The sequence below is a fragment of the Gossypium hirsutum genome, chromosome D03, assembly GCF_007990345.1.
Source record: "Gossypium hirsutum isolate 1008001.06 chromosome D03, Gossypium_hirsutum_v2.1, whole genome shotgun sequence".
NCBI lineage: Eukaryota > Viridiplantae > Streptophyta > Magnoliopsida > Malvales > Malvaceae > Gossypium > Gossypium hirsutum.
Window position 1 is genome coordinate 31,360,900 of NC_053439.1, and position 20,880 is coordinate 31,381,779.

Sequence of the window (20,880 nt, forward strand, 5' to 3'; positions counted from 1 at the left end):
TTGCTGGAATAAAATAAATGCCAATTAGTTTATTCAGCTTAAATAATTAAATTGCATTTTAATTCTAGACGTTTTAATTAGCAGTGTTTAAATGTGTCTAAAGTTGAGACAAATTAATTTCGTGTTTTTAATTAATTTGTCTTAGCTGTTGTTGAGTTTAATTTGAGTCTTAATTAATATTTTTTTTGAATATGTCTAGCTACAGCATTTTAATGTGTCTTTAGCTGAACATTTTTAATGCATGTTTTTAATATGTCTTAGTTAGTACATAATTTAAAAGTGTTCAGCTCATTACATCCATTTAATGTGTCTTGCTGCCAATTTAATATGTCTTAGTTCAGCCGAATTACTGTGCAGGTTTAAAATGTCTTAAGCTTGCTGCTGATTTTAATGTGTGTGTTTTAATGTGTCTTAAGCTAATTAAATTGTTGAATTTACTAGGTGTACCTACATACATGAATGGCATGAATGCAAGGTGGGCTGCTGATTGAAATGCCCAAGCAACTCTTCGTGCACATCAAGGGACAAGTGATTGCTGGTTTCTCTTCCCCAAGTTGCCTCATCGTGTACTCCAACAGTCCCAAACGTGTTCACACTTGCTGGAGGTTCCATTCACACTCATGACCATTTGGTCACTTGCTTTCACACACAAAGGCTTCTCAATTTCGTTGGTTCACACTCCATGGCTATTGAAGTGCCCTAAGCTGCTATTTAAAGTCCAAGACTAATCAGTTCTTCAATGCAGCTCATTCAATCACTTTGACCGAACCTAATTAAGGCCATTCAACTCATTTTAGCTCCTTATTAATTGACAACAATTTCAACTGAATAAAGACACTCTAGAAGCTGCCCATTGACATTCTCCATGCTCAAGGAACTTTCAAAGGATGTTCTAGGAAGGTGCCAAGAAGTTTCAGCTCATTAAGTTGCTGCATGTTGTCCATTTGGCTACCCAAATTGCCTATTCAGCTTGCCTAATTCTTTAACTATAAATACTTAGCTATTTCATTGTATTTCAGACTTTTGAACCTTTGATTAATGTTTATACATTTTGTAAGTTTTTCAACTCTCTTATTTCGTTTTAGACTCAAGTAGACTTATCTAGCTTACTAGTGGCGTCTTCCTTGTTTCTTCGAACTTATCACTCAATCCCGAGTGTGGCGTTCAACCATTTGATACCTCTGGTTCCTAACTCTTATAGTTAGCGAGTCAAGGTCCTTTTCATCACCTTTAAGTGTCTTATAAGATTTGGGTTAGTACTCCATTTTAGTACTGGTTCCTTCTTGACCTTAAAGCCATTCGAGCCAACCGCAAATCCATCTTCAAATAACCTTTAGCCTCTTCACTTAACTGAATCCATTACATATCATACTTAGCCATCTTGAACCTATTTTGGAAGATAAATACCACACTTAGCTAAATTTAACCCCTTTATTTTAAATCGAGCGATACTTCTCATTTTAACGATTGGGCACATTAACGAATCGACTCACATCACTGAGCTGATTCGCATCATTTGGTATCGAGCTAGTCAAAATCAAGGAGTACAAACGTTCATGAAGTTGTGGGAGTAAGTGTTTAAAAAAATTTTGAAAAAACAAAAGAAATTCGAAAAAAAATCCAAAAAAAATTCGTGGATTGAAGTTCTCTATTTGTATTTGGCATTTTGTGATTGAAAAAAAAAAGGAGAAACAAAATCAAATTAAAAAGAAAAAGAAAAAGAGTTGAAAAGTTGCAAAAAAACAAGAAGAAGAAAGAATCTGTTTTGAAGACTTCATAGTTTTCCCGATCTTAAAGTGCTTTTGTACTGAACACAAACCAATCGCCACACTTAGCACCATCCTATTTTTTTAATTTTTTTTCTTTTTAGCCTACCTTGCACTCCTTACATTGACTACCTTTGTGAACCCCTTTGAAGCCGACCCTCTAGGCTTGCTTGAAGTCTGAACGAGTCGATTACGAAGTTCAAGAGGCGAATCGAGTGGTAAAAGGCACGAGTGAAAATACATCAAGAAAAAAAGCCAAAATAAGAGTGAAACACGAGTGGAGTGCCATCCAATCTTCTTTGTGAGTGAAACGTGAGGTTTTGAGTTGAGGTATTTAAATTTTGTTTTGTTTTAATCACTTTTCTTTTTCAATAATAAAATCATGTTTCAAGAAGAGCTTTTAGAATCAGATTTTCAATATTTGATGCAAGAGATGCGTAGAATGGTGAAATCAAAATTTGAGAAATTGCATGATCGATTGGATTGAGTGGAGGAAAGAGCCCGACAGAAGCCAAATTCACTAGGTCAAGAGACGAAGACAAGATCATCACGAAAGCACACATCCAATGATTATTCGAGAAGAGATTTATATCATGATTCCTATTCAACGAGGAATCCAAGATGATGCAAAGCAAGTTTCGACTATGAAGTTTCTCAAGGTGACAAACAAGAAATCACAAGTCGGTATTTGTATACATCAAAGTACTCATCCTCAAAGGATCAAACACGAAGAGATGAACGAGTTTCTTATGCATCAAGATATTTGCCCTCGGAGGGTTATTCACAAAGAGTTAATCGTGACCACTTTGTAGATGCTTTCCCATCCTTTGAACAAAAAGTTTGTCGATCTGACTCATTTGTAACATCTTTATATTATAATGAAAAAGCGAGGCAAAAAGAAAAATAAGAAGAAAAGAAAGACAAGAAATGTTGATGAGAGAAAATGAGCGTATATGGAATGAAATCGAAAGATGAAAAAAAGAAATGAAAGAAAAAGAACAATAAATCGAAAAAGAGAGTGATATTGTATAAAGAAATGAGAGTGTAAAAGAAACGAGTGTCATGGAAAAAGAGAGAGGGTTTGAAAAAGAGACGAGTGAAAAAGGAGAAAGTAATCGAGCAAAAGTGAGGAATGTCCTAACTAACCCATTTGCAAGTTTGCCACGTAAATTTTCTTCTTTCCAGGTTTCCAAGGAATCAATTGACAAGTTTAAACTACAATATTTTCCTAATGAGAAGTAGTTCAAGTTGATCGAGAAAGGTAAGATCATAGACTACCCTAGTCCACCAGCACTTAAAGGTAAGCAAGTTGAGGATTCTATGACGTTTAAGCCTCCACCATCCCACCTCAATGTTTGTGATAATATAGCTGATATGGTTACCTGCCATTCTTCGTTTAATGTTGATGCGCCTCTTTTAAAAGATGGCAAGATGAGTTTCTCTAATGAAAATTATCGCACTGACAAGTGTATTGGTGAAGTAAGTATAAATCAGTACAAACAACTTTCAAACTTGAGTGTTAAAAAGTTGCCATGTAAAATTCATAGTTCGATTGTTTGTGATGGTGGTGAGACGTTTCTGCTTTGTTGTGTAAATTCTACATGTTTGTGTAAGTTTGATCAAGTGAAATTTGAGATATATGGTTGTTCGAATGTTAATATGTTCACATTTTCTTTGTTTAATGCATTTGGTAAAAGGTTTTCGTGTAAGACAATTAATCTATTTGATTGTGTTGTTCTTGAGACATCTTTAAATTCTTGTATGATATATTCATGTCTCTACATGTCAGTTCAAAAGAGAATCAAGAAGTCTGATTCTTTGAATTCATTCTTGCCTACATCCTCTTTATTTGGCATGTGTGATATCTTGGTGAAAGTGAAGTTTTTGTTACATTATGGAACGACCGATCAAAATCATGTTTTTAAACCCGGAGCATGTATTCCTAAGTTGACGTCAAGCAAAGGTGAGTATCAGATTTGTATGTTGAATCAATGTGTTGACCCCTTCTATTTGCTCCGAGTTTTATCTTTATTCTGTTTGAGAACAAAGCATGTGAATATCATTGGCTTGCAAAACCAAAATTTGATTTATGATTTTGGAAATTGCTCCATGTTGTGGTTTAAAAGGTTTGAACATGTTTTGCATGAAAATGACTTAAGAATGCATCATTTCCTTTCTATGATGCCGATCTTGAAATTGTTACATCAAATTGAAATGGCAAGAGAATACTTTGTCTTTGACCCTGGTGCACATCATTAGATATCTTTGTCTAAGGGAATCGAACCTTGGAAAGTTCATTTTCAAAACCATAGTTACCGAATGCCTTGTGATTTAGGTTTGTTTCCATCAAAGAAAAAGGTAAGACTAATTTCTATTTTTGATCCAGGTTTTGGTTTATTTGTTCAAATTGTGAATAAGATCTTAGGAAGTCTTTTTGAACTTATAAACCATGGTGTCACTAATCTATTTCATTTTTGTGTAGGTGACACTTCAAAGTGGTTTCCTCCTAAAGAGGGAGGGCATGAGCATGATCTATTTTCTTTTCGAGTTATTTCTAATTTTCAGGTTCTTGGGAACAACTTTGTCCAATTCATCAACAAAGGGGTTCGTGACAAAGAAAAATTTTCGCCAGCAAGCGGCCCGATTTGAGGACAAATCGCTTTAAAGAGGGAGGGGAAGATATGGCCATGCTCCGAGCACACTCTTAAACCAGCTTTCAAAGCGTTGCTTGCAATCCTTTGCAACCTGAATTAGTTAGATTCTAGCTCGTTGAGCTCAATTCGGCTCGTTTCCAGCTCAATGAGTTTGTTTGCTCATTTTGATCTTACTTTAATTTCTATAATTTAGTTGCTGGAATAAAATAAATGCCAATTAGTTTATTCAGCTTAAATAATTAAATTGCATTTTAATTCTGGACGTTTTAAATAGAAGTGTTTAAATGTGTCTAAAGTTGAGACAAATTAATTTCGTGTTTTTAATTAATTTGTCTTAGCTGCTGTTGAGTTTAATTTGAGTCTTAATTAATATTTGTTTTTAATATGTCTAGCTACAGCATTTTAATGTGTCTTTAGCTGAACATTTTTAATGCATGTTTTTAATATGTCTTAGTTAGTATATAATTTAAAAGTGTTCAGCTCATTACATCCATTTAATGTGTCTTGCTGCCAATTTAATATGTCTTAGTTCAGCCGAATTAATGTGCAGGTTTAAAATGTCTTAAGCTTGCTGCTGATTTTAATGTGTGTGTTTTAATGTGTCTTAAGCTAATTAAATTGTTGAATTCACTAGGTGCAGCTACATACATGAACGGCATGAATGCAAGGTGGGCTACTGATTGAAATGCCCAAGCAACTCTTCGTGCACATCAAGGGACAAGTGAGCTACTGGTTTCTCTTCCCCAAGCTGCCTCATCGTGTACTCCAATAGCCCCAAACGTGGTCACACTTGCTGGAGGTTCCATTCACACTCATGACCATTCGGCCACTTGCTTTCACACACAAAGGCTTCTCAATTTCATTGGTTCACACTGCATGGCTATTGAAGTGCCCTAAGCTGCTATTTAAAGTCCAAGACTAATCAGTTCATCAAGGCAGCTCATTCAATCACTTTGACCGAATCTAATTAAGGCCATTCAGCTCATTTTAGCTCCTTCTTAATTGACAACAATTTCAACTGAATAAAGACACTCTAGAAGCTGCCCATTGACATTCTCCATGCTCAAGGAACTTTCAAGGGACGTTCTAGGAAGGTGCCAAGAAGTTTCAACTCATTAAGTTGCTGCATGTTGTCCATTTGGCTACCCAAAGTGCCTATTCGGCTTGCCTAATTCTCTAACTATAAATACTTAGCTATTTCATTGTATTTCTGACTTTTGAACCTTTGATTAATGTTTATACATTTTGTGAGTTTTTCAACTCTCTTATTTCGTTTTAGACTCAAGTAGACTTATCTAGCTTGCTAGTGGCGTCTTCCTTGTTTCTTCGAACTTGTCACTCAATCCCGAGTGTGGCGTTAAACCATTTGATACCTCTAGTTCCTAACTCTTACTGTAACACCCCGAACCCGAAACCGACACCGGAGTCGAACACGAGGTGTTAACTGACTTTAACCCCTTATAAAATTTATTTTCCAGACACTGCCCAATCTGTGTACTAGTCGTTTTAAAAATCATATCTTGAGTTTCGTAACTCGAAAATCAGTTTCGTAATTTTTCCCAAAAACTAGACTCATGTGCCCATCTATGTATTTTTTTCTAGAATTTTTGGTTGGGCCAATTAGTACAGTTTATTAGTCAAATTCTCCCAAGTTGCAGGGGTCGACTACACTGACCTTTGCCCATTACGACTTGAATATCTCCCTGCACGGGGCTTCAATACTGATGCCGTTTGTTTCTATGAAAACTAGACTCAGAGAGGAATCTGTACATATATGGTACGACCCCTAATTATCTCTGGTTAATTTGTAATGAATTTCCAAAGTCGGAGCAGGGAATCCAGAAACCGTTCTGGCCCTGTCCCACAAAAATCTGATTATCTCTTAATATACTGCCCATATGATCTTTTCGTTACTTCCTCATGAAAACAGACTCATCGAGCTTCGCTTACATAATTTATTCATCAATTAATTCCACTCCTACTATTTTTAGTGATTTTTCAATCTCATGACACTGCTGCTGCCAGCATCTGTTACGAAAGTAACTAGGTTCATTTCATGCCTACCCTTGATCCAACTCAATCGAACATTCGTGCCATTTTCGCATGGCTTAAAGTTTACATGCCAAAGTTCAAACACAACGTAATAGCTTATACATGCCAAAATGTTCTTCTAAGCCAACTAAGAAGAAAGTACCAAAACTTGCTATCCGGTGTGATGACTTCGATGACGGCCCGACCACGCAAAAATAGATGAGTCCAAGCAACCTATAATGGGTGACAAGGAAACACCGAGTGAGTTTATAACTCAGTAAGTCATAAGCTATGCACTACCATCCATCAATAACATTATCACAAGAGAAAACAAAATGGAACGAGGCTAATTACTCCATCCATTCCGAACCATACCATAGTTCCTCCAACCTATCAATTCAATTTCATATCAATTCATGCATTCACATTCCATATACTCATCAATAGGACATTGAAGCATTTTCATAAATCAATTTATTTTCGTCACAATCAAACGACTAAACGGCCTTTCACCCATCCTACGATAAATTTTATGTACGTGACTTCAAGTATATTTGTCACATAGGTTCAAACTTACCGAGCTCAACACCAAGTATAAGCATAGCACCTATTAGCCATGTACTCAAGACACTTACCCGATCCGCTGTCCGCGATCGACTCAATAGTGTCGCACACATAGTGTCCATAATGATTCACGAATGTATATCGAGTCCGCACACTCAGTGCTATATAATCAACTCGCACACTTAGTGCTACATAATCAAATCGCACACTTAGTGCTACATAGTCAAACTCGCACACTTAGTGCCGCATGGTCAATTCGCACACTTAGTGCATCATATTCATTTCGCACACTTAGTGCAACATAGTCAAATCGCACACTTAGTGCTGTACAATTTAATCCCGCGCACTTAGCGCCAATCTCATGGTCATAAATGGTTATCCCGCACGTTTAGTGCCGAGATCAACAACTCAGTACATCTTACCTCTTTTCTTTCATTCAACAATTTCATCATCACATACGTACATGCACATATATATATATGTATATTTATTCATTCCATTCAGCATCAATACATAAACATTATGACCATTGAAATAATACCAACTACATGCTTAATGACTTACCTCGTGTTGGGTAAGACAGTTCCAACTCGGCTACTCGACAACCTTTTCTTTGCCTTTGCTCGATTCACCTCCTTTAACTCCTTGAGCCAAATCAATAATTTAAAATAGTCATTAATCGACTATTCAAGTATTACTTTCAGAATAATATATATATTGATTTGACTTTCACACACATAGATTATAGTAAGCTTTATAATGTCAATAAATAACTCATTGGCAAATTTTCATTAATGTTTACAACAAAATCACATATTCACTACGAGCTGTTTTCCTGAGCAGTAGTCGCTAAATTGTTTATAACTGGAGCTACAAAACTCCAAATAACTAGCCGTTAATTTTCCCTGAATATAGACTCGTATATCTTCCATCCATAAAATTTTCAGAATTTTTGGCTTGGCCAATCAATACCAGATTTTTCTTAAAGTTTCCCCTGTTTCACTGTTTGACTATTCTGACCACTCTTCACTACTAATCAAATTTCTCATTTTACAGAATTCAAAATGTGTTGTATTTGATCTCATTTGAAACTAGACTCATTAAGGAGTCTAAGCATATAAATTTTATCTTATAATCATTTTTGTACAATTTATAATGATTTTCTAAAAACAGAACAGGGAATCTAGTAGTCATTTTGACTCAGCCCCACAATACTTCAAATATCTCAAGATCGGTAACTCTTTTGTTTTCATAGTTTCTTTTGTAAGAAAATAGACTCTTCAAGCTTTAATGGCATAATTCACTCAGCTTCTAATTCAACTCCTACAAATTATGGCGATTTTCCAAAATCACCTTACTGCTGCTGTCCCCAAACAGATTATTACCGAATCAAATACTAACATTAGCATTTCACCTTAATAGCTAGCTTGCCAAGCCTTAATTTAACATATTTTCATTCAATTTAGTCTAATAACGCATAAATGGGTAAATTACATTTTTACCCCTAATATTTCGCACTTTCACAATTTAGTCTTTATTCCACAAAACACAAAATACACAAAGTTTGGTCACACTCCTTAAGGGCCGAATCTTCCTAGTGCCCATATAAGTCCATACATCTCATTTATTTCACCTTTGAGTCCTTCAAAAATTTGTTTTTGTAATTTAGCTCTAACTACTCAAAATCACCAAAAACTTCAACACAAAACATATTAATCTTTAACATATCTTTCACTTTTCATCAACAACTATCAAAAAGCTCAAGCACTCATCAATGGCAAAACACAAAATCATCATCAATCCACAAAATTGAACCATGGGTTTTTAGAACTCAAGTCAACTACTAAAACATGCATGCATCTCAAGAACAACATCAAACATACCTTAGTCTAGCAAACCACCATAGCCGATTTTCTCAAGCTCTTCCCCTTCCTTTCTTTCCTCTATTCGGCCAAAGGTGTTCAAGAATGAACACACATTTTTTTTTTGTTTTCTTTCCTCAACTCACGGCAACAAGGGGGGGGTATGGATGAGACCATTTTTTTTTTTCATCACCCTTCCTTTTCATTGTTTAATTCCTTTCTTTAACTTATTTTAATTATCATGCTTAATATTTTATTTTCCTTACCATACATCACTAACACAACATGTTGGTGACATGTTTCCACCCATAGCATGGCCGGCCACTACATATTAGGGAGGGGGAATTTGACATGCAAGTCCCCTTTTTCTTCCACATGCACTAATAGGTCCTCATGCATTGACCTATCACATTTTAAAATTTTCTCATATAAGTCCTATTGACTAAATTCACATGCAATCGACTAAATCGAAGCTTGAAATTTTCACACATTCATGATTACATATTCTAGTTAATAAACATCACATTCAAACTTTTCGGTGACTCGGTTTAGCGGTCCCGAAACCACTTCCCGACTAGGGTCAATTTTGGGCTGTCACAACTCTCCCCCACTTAAGAAATTTTCGTCCCCGAAAATCTTACCGGTAAATAGGTTTGGATATCGTTCTTTCATCGAGCTCTCGGTTTCCCAAGTAGCTTCCTCGATCCCGTGTTCGAGCCATAACACCTTTACTTTCTGTTCGGCATCTTTAATCAAATCAACTCCGAAAATTTTACTTTCACCAAGCTCAGTCCAAAACAATGGTGTGCGGCATTTACGCCCGTACAAAGCCTCGTAAGGTGCCATCTTAATACTTGATTGAAAACTATTGTTGTAAGCAAATTCAATCAAAGGTAAATACCGTTCCCATGATCTACTAAACTCGAGGATGCAACATCTCAACATATCCTCAAGCATCTGAATTATCCGCTCGGATTGACCATCAGTTTGGGGGTGAAAAGCGGTGCTAAAATGCAGCTTGGTACCCAAAGCTTCTTGCAATTTCTCCCAAAATCGCGAGGTGAATCTCGGATCTCTATCCGACACTATAGAAATAGGTACTCCATGTAATCTCACAATCTGTGAAACATACAATTCGGCTAGTTTATCCAATGAAAAATCCGTACGCACGGGGATAAAGTGAGCCGACTTAGTCAGCCTATCAACAACAACCCAAATCGCATCCTTCTTACTTGCTGACAATGGCAGTCCGGACACAAAGTCCATTGTGACTCGATCCCATTTCCACTCGGGTATCATGATCGGCTAAAGTAACCCTGAAGGCACTTGATGTTCCGCTTTCACTTGTTGACATATTAAACATCTCGAAACAAAGTCGGAGATGTCTCGTTTCATACCATGCCACCAAAACCGACGTTTCAAGTCGTTGTACATTTTCGTGCTCCCCGGGTGAATTGACATTCGGCTACAATGGGCTTCGTTCAAAATCATCGGAATGAGTTCCGAATTCCTTGGAACACACAAACGGCTTCTAAACCTCAAACAACCATCATCATCAATCTGAAACTCCGATTCCTTGTTCGGAACACACTCAGCTCGTTTTGCAACCAATTCACCATCGACTTTCTGAGCTTCACGAATTTGATGAGTCAATAATGGTTTGGCTTTTAATTCAGCTACTAACACATTGTCAGGTAGAACAGACAAGTGTACATTCATCGCTCGCAAAGCAAACAGTGATTTCCGGCTTGAGGCGTCCGCAACCACATTAGCCTTTCCCGGGTGGTAATCAATGACAAGCTCGTAATCTTTCAACAACTCAAGCCAACGTCTTTGTCGCAGATTCAAGTCTCGTTGAGTCATCAAATATTGAGACTTTTGTGATCCGAAAACACATGGCACTTCTCACCAAACAAATAATGTCGCCATATTTTCAATGCAAACACAATGGCGGCTAGTTCGAGATCATGGGTCAGATAATTTCTCTCGTGTGGCTTCAATTGTCTCGACGCATAGGCCACAACTCGACCTTCTTACATCAATACGCAACCCAACCCAAGTAGGGATGCATCACTATAAATGACAAACTCTTTACCCGATTCGGGTTGCACCAAAATTGGAGCTTCAGTCAAATGAGTTTTCAGTTGATCGAAGCTTTTCTGACATTTCTCCGTCCATTCGAACTTAACATTTCTCCGGCCACTACATATTAGGGAGGGGGAATTTGACATGCAAGTCCCCTTTTTCTTCCGCATGCACTAATAGGTCCTCATGCATTGACCTATCACATTTTAAAATTTTCTCATATAAGTCCTATTGACTAAATTCACATGCAATCGACTAAATCGAAGCTTGAAATTTTCACACATTCATGATTACATATTCTAGATAATAAACATCACATTCAAACCTTTCGGTGACTCGGTTTAGCGGTCCCGAAACCACTTCTCGACTAGGGTCAGTTTTGGGCTGTCACACTTACAGTTAGTGGGTCAATGTCCTTTTCATCACCTTTAAGTGTCTTATAAGATTCGGGTTAGTACTCCATTTTAGTACTGGTTCCTTCTTGACCTTAAAGCCATTCGAGCCAACCACAAATCCATCTTCAAATAACCTTTAGACTATTCACTTAACCGAATCCATTACATATCATACTTAGCTAAATTTTACCCCTTTATTTTAAATCGAGCGATACTTCTCATTTTAACGATTGGGCACATTAACGAATCGACTCACATCATCAAGGCAGTTCGCATCAAACTAGGATCGCATCAGTGCTGACTCGAGACTAATACATCACTTACCTTGACTCGCTAACTAGGAAGTTAGGAACCAAAGGTATATTTTGGAGAACGCCACACTTGAAATGAATGATAAGTTCGAAAGAAAGATATTGACACCGCTAGCAAGCTAGATAAGTCACGCTGAGTCTAAAACGAAATAAGAGAGTTGAACAACTTGCAAAATGCTTAAACATTCAACAATGAACTAAAATTCCTTCAAATAATTACAAAAACAAACCTCAATGAGCTGAATGAGCTTGAAGTAGAGTGCATGGTTTGCTCATCTTGTTGGTCCATGAGCTTTCAAGTAGACCGGCCACAGATTCACTCCAAACCCGATCCACCAAAGTTGAAATTGCAGCCTTGAACTTATTAGCCCTAGCTCGAGTAATGGGTCCTTTGGGCAGCTCGAGAGAAGTGTTGTTAGCACTTGATAGCTCATGGGTCTCGATTGCATCATTCCCTCCCTCTTTGAGGCGATTTGTCCCCAAATCGCTACTTGCATCAAATGGAGATAAATCGACGACATTAAAGCTTGCGCTAATGTTATAATCACCTAGGAGATCAAGTTTGTAAGAATTTTCATTAATTAGTTCCAAAACTTGAAAGGGACCGTCTCCTCTTGGTAGCAACTTTGACCTTCGTTGGGCCGGGAAACGTTCCTTTCTCATATGCACCCAAACCCAATCTCCAGGTTCAAACACTACCTACTTTCTTCCTTTATTTGCAGCTCACATATATTGTTCGGTTCGAGCTTCAATGTTGGCTCTCACTTTTTGGTGAAGTTGCTTCATATAATCGGCTTTTCGCTTGGCATCAGCATGAACAAGCTGATCATTAGGCAAGGAAGCAAATCTAATGGGGTTAGAGGATTGAACCCATACACAACCTCAAACGGTGAATGTTTAGTGGTAGAATGAATGGATCTATTGTAAGCAAATAATAGCTCGCAATAAAGTTGATAATACGCGATTCACAACCTCTGTTTGTCCATCCGTTTGGGGATGACATGTTGTGGAGAACAATAACTTCGTTCCTAGTTTTCCCTATAAAGACCTCCAAAAATGACTTAGGAACTTTGTGTCTCGATCGGATACGATTGTTCTTGGAATTCCATGAAGTCGTACAACCTCCCTAAAGGACAAGTTGGCAATATGAATAGCATCGTCAGTTTTAGAGCAAGCTATAAAATGTAACATTTTCGAAAATCTATCTACAACAACAAAGATAGAGTCCTTCCCCGTTTTATTTCTTGGAAGACCTAGGACAAAATCCATAGAAAGATTGACCCATGGTGCGTTAGATATGGGCAATGGTTTGTAGAGTCCATGTGGATTAATCTTGGACTTGGCCTTCTTGCAAGTTATACATTGGCTACAAACCCATTCAACATCTTTTCTCATTCCAGGCCAAAAGAAATGTTCATGGAGGGTGGACAATGTCTTCGCCACTCCGAAATGGCCCATGAGTCCGCCACCACGTGCCTCGATCACCAACAATTTCCGTATTGAGCTTTGCGGCACACAGAGCTTGCCTTCATGGAAAAGAAATCCGTCGAACCTGAAATACTTATCAATAGCTTTATTTTCACAAGATTTATAAATAGCACCAAATTCAGCATCATCAACATACATTTCCTTTAAAAAGACAAATCCAAGCAACTTTGCATCCAAATGTGATAACAAGGTATATCGACGAGATAATGCGTCAGCCACAACATTTTCCTTACCTTTCTTGTATTTGATGATCTAAGGAAAAGATTCTAAATACTCTACCCATTTGGCGTGTCGTTTGTTCAATTTTGCTTGGCCCTTGATATGTTTCAACGCCTCATGATCCGAGTGTATGACAAACTCTTTTGGCCATAAATAGTGCGGCAAGTCTCGAGAGCTCGAATTAGAGCGTTCATTTCCTTGTCGTACGCCGGATAATTAAGAACGGCTCCATTTAACTTCTCACTAAAATAAGCCACGGGCTTCCCATCTTGTCTTAAAATGGCTCCAATTCTAACACCTGATGCATCACATTCAACTTCAAACATTTTAGCAAAGTCGGGCAACACAAGCAATAGAGCGTTAGTTAAACAAGATTTGATAGCAATAAAGGATTTTTCTTGTTCTTCATTCTAATAAACGGCAGAAGATTTTTTTATCACACTAGTTAAAGGTGCTTCCGATGTGCTAAAGTTTGGAACAAATCGACGATAGAAGCTTGCCAACCCGTGGAAGTTCCTCACTTGGCTGATACTCGTAGGCCTTGGCCACTCTTGAATCGTTTTCACCTTGTCTTGGTCAACCTCCAGTCCCTCCGAGCTGACCACAAAACCTAAGAAAATAACCTTGTTAGTGCAAAATGTACATTTCTTAAGATTAGCATACAAGGATTCTTTTCTAAGCACATCCAAAACAGATTTTAAATGCAACAAATGATCATCTAAAGATTTGCTATAAATAAGTATGTCATCAAAATAGACAACGCAAAATTTTCTGATAAAAGAACGAAGAACATGGTTCATCAAGCGCATGAAGGTGCTGGGTGCATTGGTAAGCCCGAATGGCATGACCAGCCACTCGTATAGTCCATCCTTCGTCTTAAAAGCGATTTTCCACTCGTCCCCTTCACGCATCCGAATTTGGTGGTATCCACTCTTTAGATCAATTTTGGAAAATAATTGAGCACTACTCAATCCATCTAGCATGTCATCTAAACGCGGTATCGAGTGTCGATACTTAATAGTGATCTTATTCACCACGCGACAGTCCACGCACATACGCCATGTTTCGTCCTTCTTTGGCACCAATAATACCAGTACAGTGCATGGGCTAAGTCTTTCTCGTATATATCCCTTCTCCATAAGTTCATTAACTTGTTTTTGCAATTCTTTGGTCTCTTCCGGATTAGTATGATAAGCTAGACGATTTGGAATAGACGCTCCGGGAATGAAGTCGATTTGGTGTTCTATTCCTCGAATGGGTGGCAACCCACTAGAAATGTCTTCTGGAAATGCGTCCTCGAATTCCTGCAACAGGGAAACAATCGAAGAGGGCAGATTTTGATCCAATTCGTTAGTGTTCAAAAGAGTTTCCTTGTACATAAGTACAAGAACCAATTGTTTCATCAAGTAAAATTTCCTAAAATCACTCCCTTTCGCATAAACACTCATCTTTTTTTGCTCTTTTTCTTCTCTCTTTTTCTGTTCACTCGATTTATTTTTTTCTCTCACATTTTTCATTTGTTTTTCTTTTTTCTTGTCAATGTGTTTTTCACTCTCTTTTTCATTCTTTTCTCTTTGTACATTCTCTCGAAATTTTTCAACAGACTCTCTTAGTTTCAATTGATCTTCATAAACTTACCTTGGCATCATTAGAACGAAGGTTACATTTTTCCCATCATATTTGAAAGTGTAGCAGTTTGTGAAGCCATCATGAATGACTTTACGATCGAATTGCCATGGACGACCCAATAACATATGAATAGCGTACATGGGTACCACGTCACATAGTACCTCGTCGGAATATTTTCCAATAGTGAACGGCACCAAAACTTGCTTAGTTACCTTCAACTCCCCTCCATCATTAAGCCATTGAAGTTTGTAAGGTTGAGGGTGCTTAGTTGTTGGCAAGTCGAGTTTTTCAACAATTAAGGTGCTGGTCACATTTGTACAACTCCCGCCATCCATGATCAAGCTACACACCTTTCCTTGCACATGGCAATGTGTATGAAAAATGTTCTCCCTTTGTTGTTCGTTTTCAACACTTTGAAGACTAAGGCTTCGTTTAATGACGAGGATTTCGCCATCAACAGCGTATTCAAGTTCGTCCTCCTCTTCAACGGTTTCAACGGGTTCTTCATCATCTTCTTCCTCTAATTCAATTTCCCTATTAGCCTGCACGATAATGTTACTTCAGTTAGGGCATTGGCTCGCAATATGGCCCCTCCCTAAACACTTGAAGCACTTTATTTCTCTTGATCGATTTGGCATGGCAACTTCTTTGACTTTGCTGGTTTTGCCAACGGGTTTATTCATCTTAGAAGACAAAGGATGATCTTTAGTGCGATTAGAAAAATCTTTCTTACCCGTGCGTTGGTTCCAACTTTGAGAGTTGTTGGTGTTAGGAAAGGCCGGCTAGAACTTTTTCTCTTCAATTATTTTTCGACTTTGATGGCAACATGCACCATATCAACAACTTCGACATAGTGTTGAAGTTCCACCACGTTAGCTATGTCTCGGCTAAGGCCGGCTCAGAATCGGGCCATGGTTGCTTCACGATCTTCTTCCACGTCCGCACGTATCATGGCGATCTCCATTTCTTTATAATAATCCTCCACGCTTCTATTTCCTTGCGTAAGATTTTGTAACTTTTGATAAAGTTCACGATGATAATAAGAGGGTATAAATCTCTTACGCATTACGGCTTCATTTCGGTCCACGTAGAGATTGGTCGCTCTCCGTTCCTTCTTCGACTTGTGGTAAGTTGATCCCACCATATCATTATGTAGTCGGAGAAGTCAATTGCGGCTAACTTCACCTTTTTGCTCTCCTAGTAGTTGTGACACTCGAAGACCAACTCGATTTTCTTCTCCCGTTCTAGATAGGCTTCTGGGTCGGATTTCCCTTGGAATGGGGGAATAGAAAGTTTGATATTCTTTAAGTCATCATCAACTCGATCTCGTTCCCTAGGACCTCGTTGCCTTGGACCCCATCGTCTTTCACTTTGATTCTACGCTTGGTCACTCTCCAACTCGCTTGGCTCATAGAGTTCATCTTCAGGAAGTCTTGCTCTCCCTCGCTCCCGTCTTGGTCCTTGAGGGGTTCCTTCTTGTGTTCCCCTTCCTTCTACTCGATCTAGCCTCTCATTGATGGATTCAAGTTCATTTTGAAGCATTCGTTGAAATTCTCTTAAGAGGGCTTGTTGGCCTAAATCGGGAACTCCTCCTCCTCCAAGAACAACATTTCTTACCGGTTGCCTTTCGGGTCTTTCCGCCATGTTTCGCTCAGGACTTTGTGACATAGTAAGAATTCCTCACCACAAATACTCACGTTCACTCAGAAAAGAAAGAAAGAACGACACTCACACTCGTGTTTACACTATTTTGGCTTTTACCTCCTCTCAGATGTGCTCATAGACTCATGCCTTTTTCTTCTCGTTTCTTCTCTTGTAATTTTGTATAAGACTTGGTAAGGCTAAATCTTTAGTTTAGAGGGTCGATTTCAAAGGGTTACAAAGGACGATAGATGTAATGGTGATGGGTAGGCTTGAAATAAAGGTAGAAATGGGTTTAAGTGTGGCGCAAAAGGTTGATCAAAGACTTGAAATAACTTTTGCTGATCGGAATTCAACCAACATACATGTTGAAAAGATTTTTTTCTTTTTTTCGTATTCTTTTTTTAACAATATATTTGAAATTAGCAAGCTAATTACAATACTAGAACTTGAAATTACGAATTTTTTTTCAATTTTTTTTTTACAATAGACCTACTCCGGAGTTGTTCCGAACGTCCGAACTCTTCGTTTTAAGTAGCTTTGATACCAACTGATGCGAACCAACCTCGTTTGATTGAGTTAAGTCGCTTTTGTTGCCCGATCGTCTAACGAAGTAGTCTCGTTCGTCTTGCTTCAATTATAAATGTAATCGTCTTTGAAATTTTACTTGGGGTTCAAATTATGTGCAAGGGAGTTGTTATGTGCAATGGTTTGGTTACTAAAAGGAAAAGGTTTAGTTGGCGAAAGATAATTTTGGTTTGAATGGAAAACGAATTGATAGGCTTAAAAACAAGAAAGAACCAACACTAAGGTTAAGTGCTGACCCGAATCTTATATGTTCTTAAGGTGGATGATGAATGATGTAAAAGGACCTCGACCCACTATCTATCAGAGATAGGAACCTCGGTATAAGTAGAACGCCACACTTTGGTTGAAAAAGTGATAAGTTCAGTTTGGTTGACGCCACTGACTAGTAGATAAGCCAATGGAGTCTTTGGATGAAATTGAGAGAAGAAAATTCTCACAAAATATTCAGTATATTATAAAATTGGCAAAAATTCCTTTTACAAATGATCAAGCAAATATTTATAGTTCTGCATAAGCTAGCCGAATAGATAGACTTAAAAGCTAAGAAAAATCAAGAAAATTCCAGAATTAATTCCCTAGAAAGATTCTGCTAAATGGGAGCTCCAATGGGCAGCTTAAACATTAAGCAAATGAATCTTGTAGAGATGAATGCACCGGTAGACAAATTGCCATGTCTAGATTCGGCCAAACTTTTAAATGACTCCTTAAATTGGCACTTGTTGGCTGAAAAGATAGAAGCATTGAAGAGAGTCTTTGAACAGCCACACAAGTGTGAAAAGTCGGTTTTGGAGAGTCACTTGTGTGAACATCATCAGCTGAAAAGTCCTTAGTGTGAATGCCTAAAATGAGCTGCATGTGGATGTTTGGAGATGACAAAATTCGGCTGAACATTCACTTGGGGTGCCATGCATGTATCGCCCAAATGCATTGAACCTAAGATGCATGCACCCATGCTGTCCAAGGAAAATTCCTGCATCAAAATAAAGTATCAAATTAATCATGTATCAAGCACATTAAATTCGTCAGCAAATGAATAAAAATCTGCACAGAAAATTCAGTGAACTAATTAAATATTTGTATGAGTTTAGGACATATTTAAAACACTTAAACTAATTAGGACATATTTAATAACATTCAATTATTATTTGACCAGAATTAAACTTAATTAACTACTTAACTACTTTAACTAAAAACAAATTAAATAATTATTTCAGCAAAATAAATGCACGTTAAGATGAGCTGAAGTTGAGCTGAATAAGCTAAGGACAAGCTCAATGAGCTAAAGTTGAGCTGAATGAGCTTGAAGTAGAGTGCACGGTTTGCTCATCTTGCTGGTCCATGAGCTTTCAAGTAGGCCGGCCACGTATTCACCCCAAACCCGATCCACCAAAGTTGAAATTGCATCCTTGAACTTCTTAGCCCTAGCTCGAGTAATGGGTCCTTTGCGCAGCTCGAGAGAAGTGTCGTTAGCACTTGATAGCTCATGGGTCTCGATTGCATCATGCTCATGATATTTTGTATGTTTTCAGATTCAGTGGCCACTGTCAATTGTTATATCAAGAAATGCTTTGACAAAATATCAGTTGATTTTTCGCTTCCTTTTTCATTGTAAGCATGTGGAACGCCAGCTCTGTGGGGCTTGGCGAATGCACCAAGTATGGACTTGAACTTATTGATGTAGTCTGGTGACTTTTTACATGTTTGCTCTATGTGTCCTATAACTTCAGCAAAATTTGCAGGGAGTTCGTGCTCTTAATTCTCATGGAACTGCCATCTCTAGATCATCTCTCCTCTGTCGTAGGATGCTGAGATTTATTAACAGTCTTCTGCATTATCTAATATTTGAGGCAGGTTTCTTTGTGTCCTTTGCACCATAGCAGCTCTGAGTACTTTTGTAAGGCCTAGAAAGAAAAGCTCATGAAGTCAGATGAGTCTTGCATACTCTTTATCTTCCATTCCACTTTATTTCCACCCCAGTATTTCTTTACTTTGGGAAATCTCTGCATTTGTGGTAGTCAAAGTCACTAGCAAGATGGGCTTCGGGATTTGACTCTTAAATTTATAAAGGGAAGGCACAAAAAAGGACGAGGAAGAAAATATAAACTTAATTGAGATGTTCAGTTATTTGGCTCGGTGCTTTTAGGTAATGTTCTTGAAATCCTTCTTTTCAGATTCTTGAACCCAATTGGCATGTGATGCATGATAGACTCCAGACTGCAAAAAGCATTGATGAGGTATGATCCTAATTAGACTTGTATATGCTGCATACCTGTTTTTAATATAAAATATAATTGTTTTTGGTGATAAACTAGTGCAAGTTATATTTGAACATCCTTTTGTAACAGGTTATCCAGCATCATGATTTTTTCCTCGATAAGTGTCTGAAAGAATGCTTACTTCTTTTGCCTGAACTGATAAAGGTTTGTTGCTTCTCATTTATCGGTATATTTGGGACAGCATTTAGTAAATTGGACATACCAGTCTGTTGCTATTAGTTAGACTAAATGGTATTTTAGAGTTATATTATTAGAATCAAATAAAAACTGGTGAATCAAGTGTATTTCAATTTTTGAAGTGAAAAACTGAAGTTGCAAATTAAGTCTGAAATAGCACTTGAATACACGACATTTTATTGTGGGAAATTCACTTTCATTGTTCATGTTTGTTTGATTTTTTTCTCTTGTTAGTATATTGTTTTTACTGTCGCAGAACGTGGAGAAGTTGAAATCATTGTGCCTACAATACGCAGCAGCAACACAATGGTTAATTTCATCGTCTATCAACATTCCCAAGTTAGATGAGCAGTCTGATGGTTCGGTTGGCTCAGGAAAGTCGAAGCAGTGGAAATTAAAGAATCCATCTCAAGCGCAAAAAGCCGTGACTAGAAACTCAGCAGTTACTGATTCCATTCTGTAAGTGTGGAGAATGGGTGGCTATGATGACATCTCTTTCTCTCATCACTCTCTAACTTAAAACAAAACTACATTGCAGTAAATTTGAGAGGGAATTCAATGCTGAGGTTCAGAGTCTAAGACCAATTTTGAGCAGTAGCTCCCAAGCACAACCATTTTTGACACATCTTGCACAGTGGATACTCGGTGTTGGAAATGAACCGTAAGTTCAAATATTGTTATTGTCTTGTGTTACAAGTTCTTTAGGTAGGGATTATTGTTTGTGTTGTGTTTTGTCTGTATTTTTGTTTCGTCTTTATACTGTATCTCGTTTATATGGGTAACAATGCAATTTTTAGGTCTCTAATTTAACAAAACAATTGCCTGCTATATATTTAGTAAACAGTGAACGAAGCATTTGACCGTGAGTGAAATTTTGGGTTACATCTATTATGAGATTTTTATTTGGCTAGTCTTGCTTTTTCTTTATCTTATGTTAGACGTAATATCAATAAAAAACATAAATTATTGTTGATTTTGAGTAAAATTTTGCGTATAATATGATACATTCTAATTAAATTTGTATATTAATATCAAATCTATTGGCACAAATAATTTTATAAATTTAAGTTCTATAAATCAATTTGTTAATTAGTTTACTATAAAAAATTACGTATTATCTTATTGATATATAGAACAATTGATGAAATCTAATATTTACTGTTTGGGGTCTGAATTTTTTTTCAAGTTAGGTTC

General features: G+C 37.5%; 1 protein-coding gene across 1 annotated transcript; it reads left to right on the forward strand.

Annotated features, from left to right (window-relative positions):
- Positions 1–18,565: 18,565 nt before the first annotated feature.
- LOC107950816 (gamma-tubulin complex component 2-like) lies at positions 18,566–20,573 on the forward strand. Its single transcript, XM_016885767.2, has 5 exons — positions 18,566–18,888; positions 18,973–19,467; positions 19,579–19,653; positions 19,943–20,145; positions 20,225–20,573. Exons 2-5 carry the CDS (start codon positions 19,429–19,431, stop codon positions 20,349–20,351), a joined length of 444 nt encoding a protein of 147 aa, XP_016741256.1. The 5' UTR covers positions 18,566–18,888; positions 18,973–19,428; the 3' UTR covers positions 20,352–20,573.
- The last annotated feature ends 307 nt before the right edge of the window (positions 20,574–20,880 follow it).

What these genes read in the sequence shown, in the direction of transcription:
- LOC107950816 (XM_016885767.2), top strand. Translation starts at nt 19,429, where the DNA reads ATGCATGATAGACTCCAGACTGCAAAAAGCATTGATGAG. An exon ending in TTTTGCCTGAACTGATAAAG is followed by an intron (nt 19,654 to 19,942) that starts GTTTGTTGCTTC and finishes TTACTGTCGCAG; the next exon opens with AACGTGGAGAAGTTGAAATC. An exon ending in GCAGTTACTGATTCCATTCT is followed by an intron (nt 20,146 to 20,224) that starts GTAAGTGTGGAG and finishes ACTACATTGCAG; the next exon opens with TAAATTTGAGAGGGAATTCA.